The sequence below is a fragment of the Sceloporus occidentalis genome, unplaced genomic scaffold (assembly GCF_023333645.1).
Source record: "Sceloporus occidentalis isolate IW3139 unplaced genomic scaffold, rSceOcc1.0.p SCAF_4, whole genome shotgun sequence".
NCBI lineage: Eukaryota > Metazoa > Chordata > Lepidosauria > Squamata > Phrynosomatidae > Sceloporus > Sceloporus occidentalis.
Genome location: NW_028316984.1, coordinates 56,110,973 through 56,128,886, shown reverse-complemented (window position 1 = coordinate 56,128,886; position 17,914 = coordinate 56,110,973). Strand labels below are relative to the sequence as shown.

At 40.7% G+C, this 17,914-nt stretch overlaps 1 protein-coding gene across 1 annotated transcript in view; it reads left to right on the top strand.

Moving 5' to 3' along the window:
* LOC149313889 (kynureninase-like) overlaps positions 1–13,229 on the top strand; it is a 125,851-nt gene extending 112,622 nt beyond the window's left edge. Inside the window, 4 exon segments of the mRNA XM_089520092.1 lie at positions 1,220–1,305; positions 10,026–10,256; positions 12,883–12,981; positions 12,984–13,229. Of these exon segments, the coding sequence (XP_089376218.1) occupies positions 1,220–1,305; positions 10,026–10,256; positions 12,883–12,981; positions 12,984–13,031 (464 nt within the window). The 3' untranslated portion in view covers positions 13,032–13,229.
* The last annotated feature ends 4,685 nt before the right edge of the window (positions 13,230–17,914 follow it).

Genomic DNA, 17,914 nt, shown 5'->3' with positions numbered 1-17,914 from the left:
GTAGTAGGAAGAGAATTCCAACCATCACAACAACCATCAACATGAGTTGTGATGTCATAAATCTGATTTTTGTCATCTTAATTTACTAACAGGATGCCAGCCAATGTCTTATTTTGCCATTCTTATGCATTATGCTGGGAGCAGTGTGCTTTACAAGACAAGAAATAAGTGTAATAATTAACATCTCTCCCATAGATAACTGTGACTCAAGCACAGAAGGCCAAGACCAAACATGTTGTGTGTGGGAATATGGGGGGTGGGGTGGGAATGCATGCACATACATTATTATGTGTTAATTTCTCTAGTCCCCAGTCTGATTTGTAGGGAATCCTTCAAATCTGTGATATAAAACATGGGTTTCTAAGGATTATTTAGACCCCAATTGCCTGGTTTGGCTGCATAGTAAATTATACTTTAACACACTACTGATGAATTGAATTGAATTGACACTGGAGAGGAAAGGGGAACAATAAGAACCAGTCAGAGGAGTTTATCGCATGGGGCTTGTAGAATGGGACCAGAGCAGAACGAAAAGGGGTGGGAAGGGGATGGAACAGGTAAAGAACGCATATTGCTGTATGGGAGAATGTCGCTGATGCTGCCGGAAGTCCTCAATCTGTTCCGCATCAGTCCCACAGCAACTGATTTTCAAGAACAGTTCAGAATTATTCTTGAAAATTGGCTGCTGTGGGATGGATGGGGAACAGATTGGGGACTATTGGCGGCATTCTCCCATGTGGTACTATGCATTCTTTCCCCATTCTGTTCCCTTCCTGCCCCCTTTCGTTCCGCTCCGGTTCCATTCTACAAGCCCTGTGCGATAAACTCCATAGCCAATGTCTTCCATGTCACCGGGGTAATATAACTGCTCTGGGTTTTAGTATGAATTTTAAAGAGCCAGATGGATCCAGCAGCTTGCATAATGATTTTTAAATTTCAGGTTAAAACCCAGAGTGAATTTACTGTGTTATTGACAGGGGAGCCACCAACTGCCACTGGTGAGAAGACAGCATGTGATCCATTCTGATCTTATAAATCACATATTATTGGAATGGAAGAATTATGACTGAACTGTTACAGTAATTGTTCCCCTTCTCTTCCAAAGGTTTATAATATTTATGGTATTATTTTATCAATCCCATCACAGATTTTAATAATGAAAATATTCCCACAAATAATAAAAGCTTGAGAATGTAATAGATGCTTACTTATTTTACAGAATTGCAACTGAGTCCTGGAATCAATGGATTTCGACTGTCAAATCCTCCCATTTTATTGGTGTGTGCTCTTCATGCTAGTTTAGAGGTAATCACTTTCCCATTAATGAGGATGTACAAACAATTGAAGCAATTTTATATCATTAACCAACATCATCTTGTATATGGTATTGAAATGAAGATGCTTATCTGAAGACAAATGGAGTGCTTTGAAGGTATTGCCAGCATTAGCATCTATTTCTACCATTTTAGTCTCCATCAGGCAGGCAGGCAAGTAGAAAGGGCAAGAATAATGGTTAAGACATCAAATACTTAAATGCTATTCTTGCCCCTTTTACTTGCTTGTCTGCCTGGTTGCATAATGATGCCATGTCTTCCCCTTTCAGCAAGGAAACAAAATACCCCACAGCTGGGTGCTTGAGATGAAAAGAGGTTGTATTTCTACCATCTGAGAGTCATATGGCTGCTGAGCACTCTGTCTGAAGGAGAAGATAGCAGCAATAGCAACTTAATGGAATGCTAGAGATAGATATTAAAAGAAATCTGACAGTATGTTCTAGCAGCATGATATCTCTTTTTGTATTACATCTGCCTTCAGACTGATACTGTTTGTTATAGAACCATTGCACTTGCAGAATCCGTATATGGTTTTGTTTTGCTTTGACAAAAGATAAAGAAGGCACTAAACCCAGTTGGTATATTTGGAAATATAGAAATTGTGATTGAAGGTTGTGTGGGGAGAGGTGCTTACCTGGAAAAGCAGGGAAGCCACCACTGCTGCTTGGTGCGGTTGCAACTCTTTTCTTTTGTAGTTCATGCTCACCTGATGATTTATACATTTTCTCCTGTAACTTGACTAAATTTTTTTCCATAATGGCTCCTACCTTTTGCAGGTTCAGAATGGGCCATCAAAATTTGGGAGAGACGTTTTAAGTTGAAACCTACCATTTCAAATATTGTTTTCAACTATCTAACCATGTCATTGCCCTCTGCTTTTTATTTAACATTGTGCAATGATTCCATCTCATCTTGGAAGCTAATCAGGGTCAGCCCTAGTTAGTACTTGGATGGGATACCAGGTACTGTAAACTATATTTCAGAGGAAGCAACTGGAAAAAACTACATCTGAGTATTTCTTGCCTAAGAAAACCCTATGAAATTCATGGGGTCACCATAAGTCAACAGCGGACTTGAAGGCACATATACACACTGTACTGAAATTTTGCCACACAGAATAAATTACAGTCTTCTATTCTCTGCTCCATACTTATTGCCATGTCACTAGGTCATATTTTTCTTATAGGTGTAATGGTTGCAAAATAATGTCACTTGGGCCCATAAAATTTCAAGGTCCTTTCATGGCATTTAAAATTAGCTTTCTATTTTGACTGCTAGTTGATTAGCAAGTTAGCAGGGTCATGTACTGAAAAGCTAGACATTGTGATCACAGCTCTTTCCCTCTAGATTTACACCTGACAGCACATCCACAAAGCAGAATCAGATGTTTTGACTTTCTTTCTTAGTTTAGTTTCTTAACTTATCAATCCGTGCCTGGGAGAACAGCATGGAGGTGGGAGGAAATTTTTAATGTGTTATAAAGACACTAGTGAGTCTGTAGGAATACAACAGTGAATGCTTGAAATAAATTGTCCACCAATCAGAAGGACACAAAGTTTGAAACTCAAGCATAATCCCCACATTTCAGTGAAAAATTAGACAGAGAATAATATTTGCTTGAAAAGGAAATTATTAGCATGCCAGGTTCTGTCTCATAATTGAATTTCTAAAATTGGCCAAGTCTGGTCAAGGTGTTGGACTGTGTGGTGGCTTCTCAACTCGACATAGTGTTGCATGGTACTGATTATCTCAATACATTCCACCTGGGGTTCATGTATGGCTTTGATGGATGGAAACAAGCTTACTGCATAAGTATAGTAGCAGGAGTCATGTGGCATATGAAACACATGCCCCCAGGGAAATTTTTACTGCCTGTGGAACCCCATGATCTTTGTCTCTCTTCCTTGCCATTTTTGGGCTGTTCCAATGGGACCCACCACATCTCAATAAATCTTTTTGGGAGTGGGTGGGGACAACAGTTCTCCTAAACATAGGCCTGAGATAGACGGGCTGAAAGGGGCGAGGCGGTGGCGATACTACGGTTTCAGACCATGCAGCAACCGCATGGTCCGGAACCCTAATATGTAATGGTGGCGGCCTGATGGCAGCGTCCCATCCACACGGGCACCGCCATCTTGACATAAGGGATGCTCAGTGTCCACACATCGCAGCACATCCATTACGATATGAGTGTGCCATTGGCACACTCATGACATCCCCCCAGTGACTGAAAAAGAACCCGGTTTTTCCGGGTTCTTTTTACTCCAGAGGGATGCTGTGCGGTTCGGTGGCTGCGGTGTCCCTCCGAAGGGAAACAGGCTGCTTCTAGCCCACTCTTTTGGGGCAGTCTGTCCCAGGCCATAGTCTTCCTTTTTATCCTATTTTAGCAACAAATACTCAAACCAACTAACTTTTAAGCATTTCATTCACTTCCAGGTTTGCTAGGATTGGGTGGTATGACCTCTATGACCCACAGAGAATCCAGAGGGTGATATGAAAGTTGTCCCCAGAATCTCCAGACCATTTCACCCCATCCTAATAGACAATTCAACATTTTGAATAGATGTGGGAAGTGCAATCCTGTTCTTTATTCTAGAGTCTCTGGGGAACAGTTGGAATGCAGATTACTCTAAATACTTCCTCTCAATTCTCTTTAAGGAACCCAGGGAGCCTATTGAAATCCAAACTGGTATCTGGAGGCATACCAGTCTAGATCTAAGATATAAGAAAGGAGAACTGTTGCTAAGATAACAGAGTAAGGTGGTAAAGAATTACATGTGGATATAGGACTTGTCTATACTAGCTGAAAGTCCAGGGCCAGCTCAGGGAAAAGGAAGGTAATTACCACTACCACTTCTTCATCAGTAGGAGGTCTTTGAAAAGGCTGCCTTACATGCCACCACTTCTCCTAAGGTTAGAAGAAGGAGCCTGTGTGATGAATGAGGAAGAGGTAGAGGGACCCCTTCTACCTCTACTGGATCTGAATTGGTCATTGCAGTGGCCACACACACTGGATCAAACCCAGTGTGATGGTGCAGCAGTAACTATTCGGACTGACCAAGCCAACATTACATCCATTGCATTGACTTGTCCATGTGGAGTTGTCGTCGCCACTTCCTCACTGTCAGGAGCTCCACAGGATGGCTGCCCAGCATACCAGTGCTTCTGGTGAGGGTAAAATGGGGTGCCGATGTGATCAATGACAAGGAGAGGGTAGACTCCATAACTGCATGGCTGGATGCCTCCTGGAGACATCACAGCCAGTGATTGGGGGAGGAGTAGATTGCTGGGATTAGAAGAAGAACAAGCACACCAGGAAGCCTTTCCATGGGCCTTTTGGTGGCAAGGAAGCAGCAGTGCCAGTGGCTCTGTGGACAGGCCATCCTTTCCCCTTGTACTGTTCAGTGTGGGGAAGATGGATGGGATATCTCTTGGCATGTGGACAACTGGCTTGGCCTGAATAGGGCCCAATCCAACTGTTCACACAGCAAAATCCCCATGCTCACCTTGAGATTTGGGGAAAACCCTTGACCAGATGATCTCCTTTTCCAGGACATGTTTGACATTTCAACCTTCTGTCGAGAAGGAATTTGAAAATGTCCTCCATTTTGAGCATGACTAAAAAGCATGCATTTATATTTATATTAGTGTGTTTTTTTTTTAGCTTTTATTTTGTAATTCCCTTCATTTTTTTCTTGAATGTCCTACAATTTTTGATGCCTTGTCCTCCTTTGCAGTTATGACATCTGGTCACCTTGATTTTCCCTGGCTTCCTTACTCTGAAGCAAAGTTGGGTAAACAGTGTAAACCCATGGTATTTCTTCAGAAGTTGACAAGTGTAATGGAGACAGACTGCACTGGCTTTGGGGCGAGTTTGGTGTTTTTTTGCCTGTGTAGCCAAGCCATTGGAGAGGGCTTCAGTGTCCCTGCACTTGGCCCTAATTAGGAAAGCTTTCCTCAGCTCTTCCTTAACCTTGCATCTTGTGGTAGCTAATGGCCTCCATGTCATCTGGTATTAATGGCTGGTATTAATGGCTTTATCTGAATAGTGGGGATCTTCCTGCTCTGATGATACCCAGGCTGGAGTAGTGTAACAGGCTCTGAAGCTTTTCCACCTTAAGAGATAGTTTAGTAGCTTCAGTTGTCACCTGCCTGGATATTTGAAGGGCGAGGTTCTGGATGGACTGCTCATGACACATCAGTACACATCAGTACCAGAGGAGCCCTGGTGGTGTAATGGTTAAATGCCTGTACTGCAGCCAAAACCATACGGTTGTGAGTTCAAGACCAGGAAAAGGGCTCAGGCTCAACTCAGGTTTGCATCCTTCCGAGTTTGCTAAAATGAATACCCAGATTGTTGGGGGGAAATTAGCTTACAGTTGTAAACCGCTTAGACACTGCTTAGGCAGTATGAAGCGGTATATAAATGAAGCTTGTTTGTTTGTTTGTTCCACTAATTACCAGTATTACCTTCTGACCCACCTTTAAAATTCTAATTTTTTGTGTTGCATTTGGGACAAAGTTACTCAGAGGATCCCACTCTGTATTAGGCTGCCATTGGAAACCATTAAGAAACTTCAGCAGTAGTAAGACTACTGCCTTGGGATGTTTATAGGGAGCATATAACTCCCTTGCTGAAACAGCTTTACTGGCTACCAGTCTATTTCTAGGCAGAATTCAAAGTGCGGGTTATGACCTAGAAAGCCCTATTTGGCTAATATCCAGACTACCTGAAAGACCTAGCTCTGTATAGCCTGGCTGAGTTTTAATATCTCTATGGGAGGGCTTTCTCTTGGTTCCACCACCAACACTGGTACATTTGTTGAGCACTTGGGAAAGAGACTTCTCAGTGGCTGCTCCCAACCTAGGGAATTATCTTCCAAAGGACGCTTGGTTGGCCCCCTTTCTGCTGTCTGCTCACTGGCATGCAAAGGTAAACATGGCTGGGGTAAGGCAGTGGGTGTACTGGTAATGGGTTTTAATAGATGTTCAACTGTTCCAAATTAATGGTTTTAAGTGATTTTTTAAAAGTATTACCGATTGTTTTAACTGCTTTGGGTCCTGTATGAGAGAAAAACAGGATATAAATAAAATAAATAAATACTGTCTGTCTTCACTTAAGAGGTTCAACTTACAAGCCCTTTCTCACTAGTCTTTCACTGAGGATGGTTAAGCTGATGAATACAAGTGAAAATGCCCTTTTAATGACAGCTCCACACACTTCCAGAATCAAATTCTGTTGAGGATTCATCTGGCTTTAAGATCACCTGCTTTTGCTGTCCCTTTTGTAGTTCTAGAACTGCTTCTAGAGTTTCATTAATAACTGCTTTTTATTGATTTTTTTTTAAAAAAAATGTATATTTATTAATTTTTATTGTATTTTCAAGTCTTCTTCTCAAGAAGGTTTTACTAGATAGGTTCAAAATAATAATAACTATATAAATAAGTTTTTGGTCTGTGGGGAAAAGAAAACTATTATCAGAAAGAAATTAAGGCAGAGATGTATATACGAAGTAATTTCCAAGCACAGAAGGTCCAAAGCACTTTGCTGATATCTGCAGTTGGCTTGCTTTTGGAAAATAATTAGCAATCTTTGGGGCAGCATAATATAATGATGTTGATTCATATTGCCACTTACATGCTAATTTCTGTCAGGAGCTAATTTAGTGCACACATCCTTCAATGAAAAAGATGATGCTATAACTTCTCATATCCTGCAATCGACAAAGTTTTTCTAACATACTTCTATTAATCTCATCCTTTAGAAATCTTAGTTAGGGACTTTCTAAAACCATCTGGAAACAGGAAATTATTTTCTCAATGGCAGCATCATTCCCTTGAAAACATGTCCGGGAATTGCCAGTCATTTTAGCTTGCCCTCCCCTCGCTTCGCCATTAAATTCTACATGGAGAAATGGCAAAGGGGCACAGCAATACCTTTTCTTCCGTTTGACATTCCATTTTGTTTGTCCTCAAAACATTGCCAGTATTTTGGAAACTTTATGCGACCGTAGAGATGCTAGTTTGTTCTGACCCAGATGGTGCTCTTCAAAAGAGCGAGGGGGGGGGGGGGTCTGCCATTTATTCCACAGCAGGGGGTCAAAGGCAATGAGAACTCATCAGTTTCTCTGGACTTGCTTTTTTGTGCCTGCATTACTCTTTTGGCACAGCCAGGATTCCTTTGTGCTAATTGCAGTGGTACAGGGAAACAGAATTGGTCTCTGGCAAGAGATGGTTTAATACATGGCAAGAAATGGTTTAATACATCTCAGTGCAATCTTGTACTGAGATGTATTAAACTGAGAATATGGCTTCTAAAGAAAATGTTTCACAATGTAAGTGTCAATGCACAACAAGGACAATTACTTGCCTTCTAGAAGGAAATGATGTTTGGTGTGGGAATGCTTTTTCTAGGCTACATGTATTTCTTTTGCCAAAGTCTGGAGCGTACAGGCTTTGTAGAGATTCCCCCAACAATCTAACACCTCCCAGTTTCCCACCCTTTTGAAAAGAGTAAGTGACTGCTGGTTGGCTTCAGCCTGGAGACAAGCAATATTTTTGTGCTAACTATAGTATAGTGGAATCACAGCTGACAGAGTCAAAATCCTAGGACTTTTTGATGAGCAGGGACTATGACAGCTTGAACGGTCACCCTCTTGGACTCCCTCTTCCCCCTTAGATTTTTCCTGCAGTCTCTAATATAATTGGAGGGGAAATGGAATCTGCCATCAACAATGTATTGTTATCAGATATAAAAATTTACCACTACACCACTGAATCAAAATACAATTAAACTTGTGATGTTTTTGTTCCCAGAGCCACCATCAAAGTAAAGTTGTCCATGAGTTTAAATATGAGAGTGGAGAGGACTGCATGGATGAGGGTGGAAGAAAGTGTGATGTGCTCGCAACAGCTCAGTTGCGCTAATGAAGCTAATGCTTCCAAACCACTATGTATGCATTTCTCTTCATTAACATAACAACAGTGAGAACGGAGGTGGTGTGATAAATTAAAGTAGTATACTGAGCTTGAGGTTTAACTAGGAACCAGGAAGTTACTAATTACAATTTTGCGTCTACCATAACCTCATGAGAGCCAGCATGGCATAGTGGTTTGAGTGTTGGACTAAGGTATGATTCCCCACTCAGCCATAAAACCCACTGAGTGTACTTGGGTAAATAACACTCTTTCAGCTTCAGGGGAAGGCAGTGGCACACCTCCTCTGAACAAACCTTGACATGAAAACCCCATGATAAGCCAGAAACAACTTAAATGCACACAACAGCAACAATATAACCTCATGGGATACCCATAGAAAAACCACAATAAATCAGCCCTCTCCTCTACAACTTTGGTGGTAATAGTATGTCATCCCTCTTTCTTTTCCTCCTGCTGTTACTTTGAATTTGAACTACACACTTCAATGTGAAGAACACACTGAAAAAGAGAGGTTTAGATAGGAAGCTTAATTAATAATAAGATAACAATAAAATAATGAACAGTAGAAGAGTGTTGTTATTTGTTGTTGTGTGCCTTCAAGTTGTTTCCCACTTATGACAACCCTAAGGCAAATCTATCATGGGTGTTTTGTTTTTTGTTTTTGGCAAGGTTTTCAGAGGGGGTTTGCCATGCTATCCTCTGAGACTGAGAGAGCGTGACTTGACCAATGTCACCCAGTGGGTTTACATAGCCAGGCTGGGATTCAAACCTTGGTCTTTAGAGTCCTAGTCCAACATTCAAACCATCGCACCACACTGACACTGCTCAAAAGAGCATAGCATTAGCAATAATAGAAAACAAGACAGTGGGACAACTTTCCCTATCTAAAACCAGAGTAGAACTAACAAATGTAAAAGGCTAAGAGATTTTAAAAGTTCTTAACCTGAGAGCATGTAAGACGTCACACCTGGTCAGGACTCCCCAGGGGCAGAATTCCAAAGCTGAGGTTCCTCAGTCAAGGAAGTTGCATTTGTGGTCATGCTACCTACCTTACCTCTATCCCAGCATGGGAGAAAAATAGGTGAACATAAATACTTCAGTCTGTTGTAAGTCTTGCCACAATATGCACAAAGCTCTTTAATAAGCAGTTTTGCTTTATCTTGTGCAAGTTACTGGTATCCATTGAAATACTAACATAATATCACAAAAGCCGCTACCACCATAATAGTAGTATAGTAGTATCATCAGAGGCAAAATAAGTTTTAAAAATAAAAATAAAATAAAGGTATATCACATATTAAAAGGAGATTATGTGATATTGTTTTCTGTGTAGTGATTTGAGTGTTGGACTAGGACTGGGAGACCAAGGTGAACACTCTGCTCAGCCAAGGAAACTCACTGGGTAATCTTGGACAGGTCACGCTCTCAGCCTCAGAGGAAGGCAATGGCATCCTCCTGAACAAATCTTGCAAGGAAAACCTAGTGATAGGAATGCCTTGAGAATACAATATATATACCTTTGGTAAGTCAGATTCTCTCTGCCTAAGAGGAAGGCAATGGCAAACTCACTCGGATCAAATACGGCTAAGAAAGCCACATGATAGTTTTGCCTTAGAGTCAACATAAAAGACTTGAAGACACAAAACAAAAATAAATTTGTGTGGAAGGAAATGCCAGTACTCTTCCATTACTATCTTTATTATTATTATTGCAGCAATTACATTATGATCTCCCATTTTATTTTTAATTTAGGTCTTCTGTCAAACCACAATGAAACTTCTGAGAAGGAAATCTATTCTTCTTACTGGGTATTTGGAATACTTGATAAGGCGGTGCTACAGTGAAGACAGAAATGACCCGAAAAAACCTTTTGTAAAAATAATCACACCGTCTCACATTGAAGAAAGAGGATGCCAGCTCACACTGACTTTCTCCATTCCAATTGGCCCTTTGTTTAAGGAACTGGAAAAAAGAGGAGTTGCTGTAAGTAACCCGATCTTCATACTTTCCATTTCTACATGCTTTATTTTATGGAGATAATGGGGATATATTAGTAACTCTTGAATTGCTTTTGTATTGTGATGATTTTGTATTGTGATCCTCACTCCACCAAACCAAAGATGTATAGCTAGAGAGAAGGCTCTGATGTAAATGCACAACATTAAGATGTGGAGTAGTATGCTAAACAGGAGAGGAGATGGAATCAAAAGTGCTAGGAAACTTTTTAAAACTTTTTCTAAAAGTTCAAAGAAATAAGTAAGAAAGAAAGAATATGTATCACTGCCTGATCATGGGAAGAATAAGCACTGGAACGTGATAGTGAGAGAAAACAAATTGCAGTGAGCACAGAAACCAGGTGTTACTTGTTTTACAAAAGGTGTGCATGCTGATTGCATTTGAGAGCCACCTAGCAATAGGTCATATTCATATTTCTGTGTATGGTCTTACAGTCTACCAATAATTTAGAATTTGAGACAGTCATTCCATGTATATCATGCAAAGTCTATAAAGTCTACTGACAGCCAGAACAGATGTCCCTGAAGGGGTGGCTTCAAGCTTCCCCTGCCAAAGACGAACTGGGGCTGCAGAAAACAGATGCCGCAGCCCCAATCAGCATTGAACCCAGGCCAAATAGGAGAAGAAAAGATTCCCTCCTATCTGGGCCAGGAAAGAGTGGGCTTTCCCAGCCCTGCCACAACCCCAGAGCAGCTTCAAGATACTCCAGTGGTGTGTGACATGTAAATGCTGTGCTCCAAAGATTTCTGGAAGCAGGCTTTAAAGGGCCATCTGTTTCAGCCTTCACTTGGAAGACAGAATAACAGAAAATATATGAAGATAAAGGAAACTACTCTGACATAACATACTTTATAAATATTGGTTTTTTCATTATATTTCCCCCCCCACATCCCCCCCCCACACAAATTATCAGAGTCCCAGAGCACCAATTGCCAGAACACCAGGCCTTCTGGGGCCACCATTTTACTGTTCACCTCCACCTCAAAGGTACAGTATCAGTGACAGGAAGATCAAAGTTAGAACTGCTGTTTTCAATTCATCCGTTTCCATTTCTGAACCAACTCGTGAAAACAGAAATTAATCATGCCTTATTGTACTGTGAGACATAGCTATCTTGTGGGGAAATTAGCGCTATCCTTTGCTCTGCTATTCAAACAAAGCAAATCCAGAGGCATCATCTGAGGCAACTGGGAGTATGGACTGCACTGGATGACAATCCACAGCGAAGTGCCACCCAGTGGGCCAGTATACCTGGAGGCACTGGCAGGATTATTAGGCGAGTGAGAGAGGGTGGTGCTTCTCTTTCCCTCTCACCCAGAAACCATACCAGACTCTGAATTGGTGCTCCACAACCCACAGCACCACCCTCCTCAGCAGTGGGCAGGGCAGTTCACTGCCACCACTCCCCATTCGCACAGGATGACACCAATCACAGTAATGCCGCTGAGCAGAGCTAGGGTTGCAAAGGAATGGGGTTTCTCATCTCTTAATTCCTATTTTAGTACCTATCTTCCTCTTTTCCATGCACAGCCACCACTGATGGGAAGAGCCATAGGATGACTACAGAATGGCCAGTTTAGAAGCAGAGAGGGAACTTGTGCAAAAATTATGCTATATCCTATATGCACTGAAGAGAGGGAATAAAAGAGAAAGATGTACAAATGATCTTGCAATGGCGATTTCATATTTGGATCTTTCTGTTTTTAACATAGTAAAAGAAGACATATGGATATAATTCTAACATGTACACATGCACACACATGCACACAAATAAAACTATCACAGTCTCATAAGAAATGGTTTGCACAGAGAGATAGATGCCACAAACATTTCAAGCTATAGAATATGCAAAGGAATTAAGTTCTCTACTCCGTTCACTTTCTGATTGTCAGTGAAAAGACAGATGTATGTCTTGTTTCATTGCTGATATACATGCTGGTACATGGACCCTTACAGCTGTTCCTATGAGCTATGAGAATTACACTGTGACTCATACAAGCAAGTTGCTAATTGTTTACTAGGGAGAATTTGGAATGCTGGCATGTGTGTATGCTTATTTGTCTTTGAGTAAGCTTGTTTCATTCTGAGAGAAAACATCCCATAGCAACTCTCCTGCTTAATGTGAAGTCGAAGGCTTTCTTAACTTTTTTTTCTCCACCCATTCCAAGTTTTTCACATTAAAATGTGACAAAGCATCAAATTTGCATTAAAAACATCAGATTTGCATTTTCCACCCAACACTTTTCAACTTTCTGCAGTCCTTTGCACATCAGTTTAACAGCTCCGTCCTAGCTGTAGTTACCTGAGAGTGAACACAGTGACACTTGCACACAGTGCGACTCATTACTGAGGAAACAGGCATAGTGTTGTACTTTCAATGCCTTACAGAAAAATGTTACATTAGTAGTCCATCCTTTCCTTCTCCCTTTAAATCCAGTTTCTATAGACCAGAAATTAGGGGATGCATGGTATTTGACTACTATTATAATATGAACCACAGTATTAATGTGAGCATTGTTGTGTTTCACTTTGAGAAACAAATGTGAATGTGAAGCTGTATCAATTTATTGAATGTTTATTTGCTGTTTTGCAGTGTGACATGCGGGAACCCAATGCTCTCCGTGTTGCTCCAGTTCCTCTCTACAATTCTTTCTGTGACGTGCACACATTTATTGAAATCCTGGGATCTGCAATGCAATTACATCTGTAAAGCAAAGAGCAAACACTACAGCTCTTTCCTGATCTTATTGATGGTGCAGCTGTATCTTTTAATCTATTTCTGACTAAGACGCATCAATGCTTTTGAGCATTTTGTTTGTTTCTACTAGGCTAGGCTACATTCCACCAATTTACCCTCAAAGATTGATTTTGCTTGGGTAGTTATTTTCAATATACTTTTTATTAAAACTCATATTTCCATTCATTGTTACTCCAGAAATTAATAGGCCTTGCCTATTTTAATAGGGATGATTTTTAGCATTTTATGTACTTTCTTCATCTACACAATTCTGTTTTACTTCATATTACAAGTGAAACAGAAAGACAGCTGCAAATATCAGAATATCTTTCTGTTCTTGTTGTGTGGAATAACATGATGTATGGAATACTATGACTGTCATCTGTTTACATTTTAATCAGCATTTATATTAAAGGGAATTTTCATGTATCTTCAGGTAAATTCACATTGACACATAAGCAGAATTTTAGAATCTGCAAATAACTTCTTTAGTTCAAGGCCATCCTATTATTTCATGCACTTTGTATTGAATTGTTGTACTGGCCATTTATGAGGAGATATTGTTGAGTTTATATAATGGGGCAGCTGCTATTTGGCCCATATCCTATGAGTATGGGAGGGAAGAGTGAACCTAATCTTCTCTTCCTTCAGTGAGGTTTCATAAGGGATACATTAAAGATCTTATAGCTTCCACACATATAATTACATTATCCAATCTATATGCTGCAGTTTCTGTGTAAATATGCTTTAAGATACCACCTTAAAGACTGGAATCTTTTAAGAAAAAAATTCCTGCTGATTGTAAGAGTAAAGATGCTGTAAAAGGGGAGGGGGAGAGACTCATCTTGCTGTAAGTAGTCTTCTATATACTTTGGATCCAAGGCCTGAAATAAATGGGCCTCCATGCTCATAGGGGTATTGCATCACATGAGCAAAAGTACAAAAGTGAAATGGATTTTGTCTTCCCATCCCCACAGTCTTTTATGCTGTCCCACAGTGCACCAGAGGGTATTTCATAATTCCAGAGTAGATTTTGAAGATACATGGGAAACTAAGAGAGGGATGGCAAATTTCTCCTTTATAGTTCTGTTTAAGAGAAGCAGCTTCATCAGCACAGTGAAGGAGCCAATCCATTCCTTGATCACTATTCACAGAAGTTCAACCACCTTGTGCTATGTTATTATACAATTTTGGTTTTGTAAAAGTGGTCAATAATACATAGAACATAAGGTTGGACACCCTATATAAAATCAGTCAGGAGCAACTCAGTTTCTAGGTTAATATGCAGTTTTTTGCAAACATGTGTCTATCTAATTTACACAACATTTTAAGATGTACACTTATAGCATTTTGACTGCACATCTAAAATAATAATATAAAGTCACCTGAGGAAACCCATGCTAACTAACTCAATGCTGCCTCAAAAAATAATAATCCACATTTGATTTTTTTTCTTTTTGGGGGGGGGTGGTGGTAACATTTTTATCCACACTGGCTGCATCCACACTACACAAATAATTTAGTTTGGCAAGCTTTTAACTACCATGGGTCAAAGGTATGGAATTCTGGAATTTGTGATACTGTGAGGTATTTAGCCTTCCCTGCCAGAGCACTCTGGTGCCACAACAAACTACAGTTTCCAGAATTCCATAGCATTGAGCCATGGCAGTTAAAGTGATGTCAGTCTGGATTACTTCTGCAGTGTGGGTGCAGCCTATGTTATCTTGAGATTTTTTGCTATATCAAGAGATAGCAAAGACATCAAGGAATCACTCTAAAAAGTAAACTTAAAAACAAAGGAGTGATGAGTAATAACTGTGAAACAATCAATTTTGTTGAGCTGCAGCACTTAAACAGTATGCTAGAGATATTTGAAAAGTGGTCAGGGAAAGCAGATGAAGTTACTCTGGGAGACTATGACCCTCCTCAGAGTGGCCATTAAGGCTGGCCTGGGGGTGGAGTTGAGGCATCACATCCAGATTACGCACACCCTGACATCATCCTCCGGTGCTGCATCCATACGATGCAGTGCTGCCAAGCCACGGCAGTGCAGCTATGGCACCCTTTCGAGGATGCAAAAAGGAGCTGCTTTTTGTGACCTGGAAAGGCTAGATTGGGGCTGCAGCATGCAGTTGCCACAGCCCTGATCTGGCTAGGAAGGGGGCGGTGTCATGCTGCCCCTTCGGGGGAGTCTGTCAGACCCCTAAGTGGTATATTAATTATCCTGGCTGCTGTATAACTTAGGTTTAGTTGAGACAAAAACAGAGACACACCAAGGTGAAAATCAAGATCAGCTGCATCAGGTTGAGTTCAGAGTCTCCTCCCTTGCTTCCAGAATGGTCTGTGGTGTAAGATATTAGGAATAATCCAGGCTGGGGTGGTTTTGCATCTGCTCATTCATATGCTCCTCCTTTTCCTTTTGAGGATCCCAAATAAGAAATAAGACCTTCTCCCCTGAAGATCCCAAATAAGAGCTAGAACTAGTGTAACTAATTCTCTACCACTGCCACCCACAGCCCATGCTTTCTGTGGAGGAGAGAAAGCCTTGTCAGGCTGGAAAGTCTGGGCAAGATCCACAACCCTGAATGCAACCTCTTACTTTAGAAACTCAATTCTTGTTCCTCTCCTCCACCTACTCAGGCTTGTCTTGACAAATATAAGGTTCAGGGGATCACCTATCCCACTCTTTCCTACAAGAGGATGTCAGGTAGTCTCTGCTCAGGCCTGTCTTCCTGACAACATTGGATAGTAGCAGGAAAGCTGAATCAACCTCATTCTCTAGGACTGTGGTAGTGAACCTATGGCACATGTACCCTCTCTGGCATGCAAAGCCATTTTTGAGGGCATCCAGAGAGATGAGTGGGCAGGGGAAGAGTAGAAACAGGCATGTGCCTGTTCCTCCTCTTTCCCCACTCTCCTGTCTTCTTAGCTGTTTCCAGAGAAGGCACAGGAGGGTGGGGGAACCGAACCGAATAATTTATTACAGCACATGGCCAGCACAAAATAATAACATGTTTACAGAAATTACATTGCATTGCATCCATCAGAAATATCATATTCTAGCATTTCGTATGAATACATATATACATACAAATGTAAAGAATAAAATCCAGAGACGTGAAGGAGGGTGGGGGAATAGGAGGAAGAGGCATATCTCTGGGGAGGCAGATGAAGGCCTAGGAGGGCAGGGGGAACAGGCATGCATTTCTTCTTCCCCCCACCCTCCCAGGCCTTCACCTGTCTCTGAGGTAGTTCCATGCCCTGAAGTTCTGCCCCAGAAGGCAGAAGTCCCACCCCACCGGAATTCCTGCCGCCTGGCACCAGGTAACACCTGGTGCTGGAATGCCCTTGAGTTTGGGCACTCGGTCTCTAAAAGGTTCACCATCATATCTCTAGGATCTTTAGTTTAAGGACACACTGCAGCCCTGAGGACTGGCAAGATGTGTAACTGATAACTGATACTTTTTAACTTCACCTGGGAAAAGTTCTTCTGTCCTCCCTTCTGTTTAAGTCTACATTAGAATTTAGAAATCTCCTTTAGCAGCTTCAACAAAATTGAGTGAGGAGAATTGTATAGTTTTACTGTTTTGCTGAGTGGTATCTTGATCTTTTATGAACACCCTCTCCCTGGAACATATGAACTGCTGCGTTAGCCTGATGGCTCAGTGCTATATATTCTGGCTGGCAGAAACCTGAGGCCTAAGTTCTGTTACCTGAAGTTCTTTAACTGGAGGCATTCAGCGATCTGAGACTGCTGAGCATGCAAAGGAAGTTTCCTAATGCTGAACTATTGACAACACTAATAGCTGAAACAAACTTTGTGCTTGTTCAAGGATCACGTTCATGTAGAGCATTTAACTGTTACCAACTATGAGAAGACAATTTAACAGAGGTATCCCATTGCAATGTGCTTCCTTTAGACTTTAAGAACAGCAATGAGGCCATCTTGCTAATATTTTATTCCAAATGTAGCACAGTAATTTCATTCCTCTTTATTTATTTATAGAAAACACATTTCATGGAAAATACTCAAACTTAACATTAGGTGTCAGCATTTTACATATTATTCACTGAGCGGAGATCTACCGGTAGAGATACAGCACAGAAAATAAGTCCTTTAAACTTTCTAAATTTCTGAAGCAATCAATTAAATCACTGGAATAAAGAAATCACAGCTTGTGTTGAGTAATGCATTCCAAGTACATAAGTCTATCCACATGAAACATCATCATTAGGTCAACTTATAACATAGATCTGCACTGCATTTAATTGTACAATGTTCTGAAGGAGGCATATTTCCTCCGTGAAAATAAAAGTCTGAAGACATCTAAAGAAGAAAAAGAAAACAAGAAAAAACAGAAAAAATATGTAAAGTTATCTTCAAGGGAATGTAGGAAGAGACAGTAATGACTAAAATCCATTAAAATGGATTAAATGTGAGTAACTTGTTAGTTGTGCCTAATATTCTTATCACTAGCAAAATGACCATGGTTGAATTTTGAAACATAGTCCAATTTATGGAGCCTTACACTTAAAAAACAAACCAGCATCGTGTGTTGCCTGGCAGACTGCATTCATTGTGTTTGAGAGAACCTCTGTGGAGATGTATTTCTGCTATGAGTACAACAATCAGACACCAACTTTCAAAAATAAACATGCCATGCAGTAAACAACCACTTTACTACTCAGAAAGATTATCTACAAGTAGGATCATTACTGAAATACTTGTCCAGTTTGATCTTAAAAAATTATATGGTGAATTTAATTCTACATTTATATGTCCAATACAGGTGGAATCTTTGGCTTATTCTTACTTTAGAGTAATAAAGGTGAACTTTAAATTGCAGTGAGAAGTGCCTACAAGGCTAAACTTTTGTCAATCCTTGTA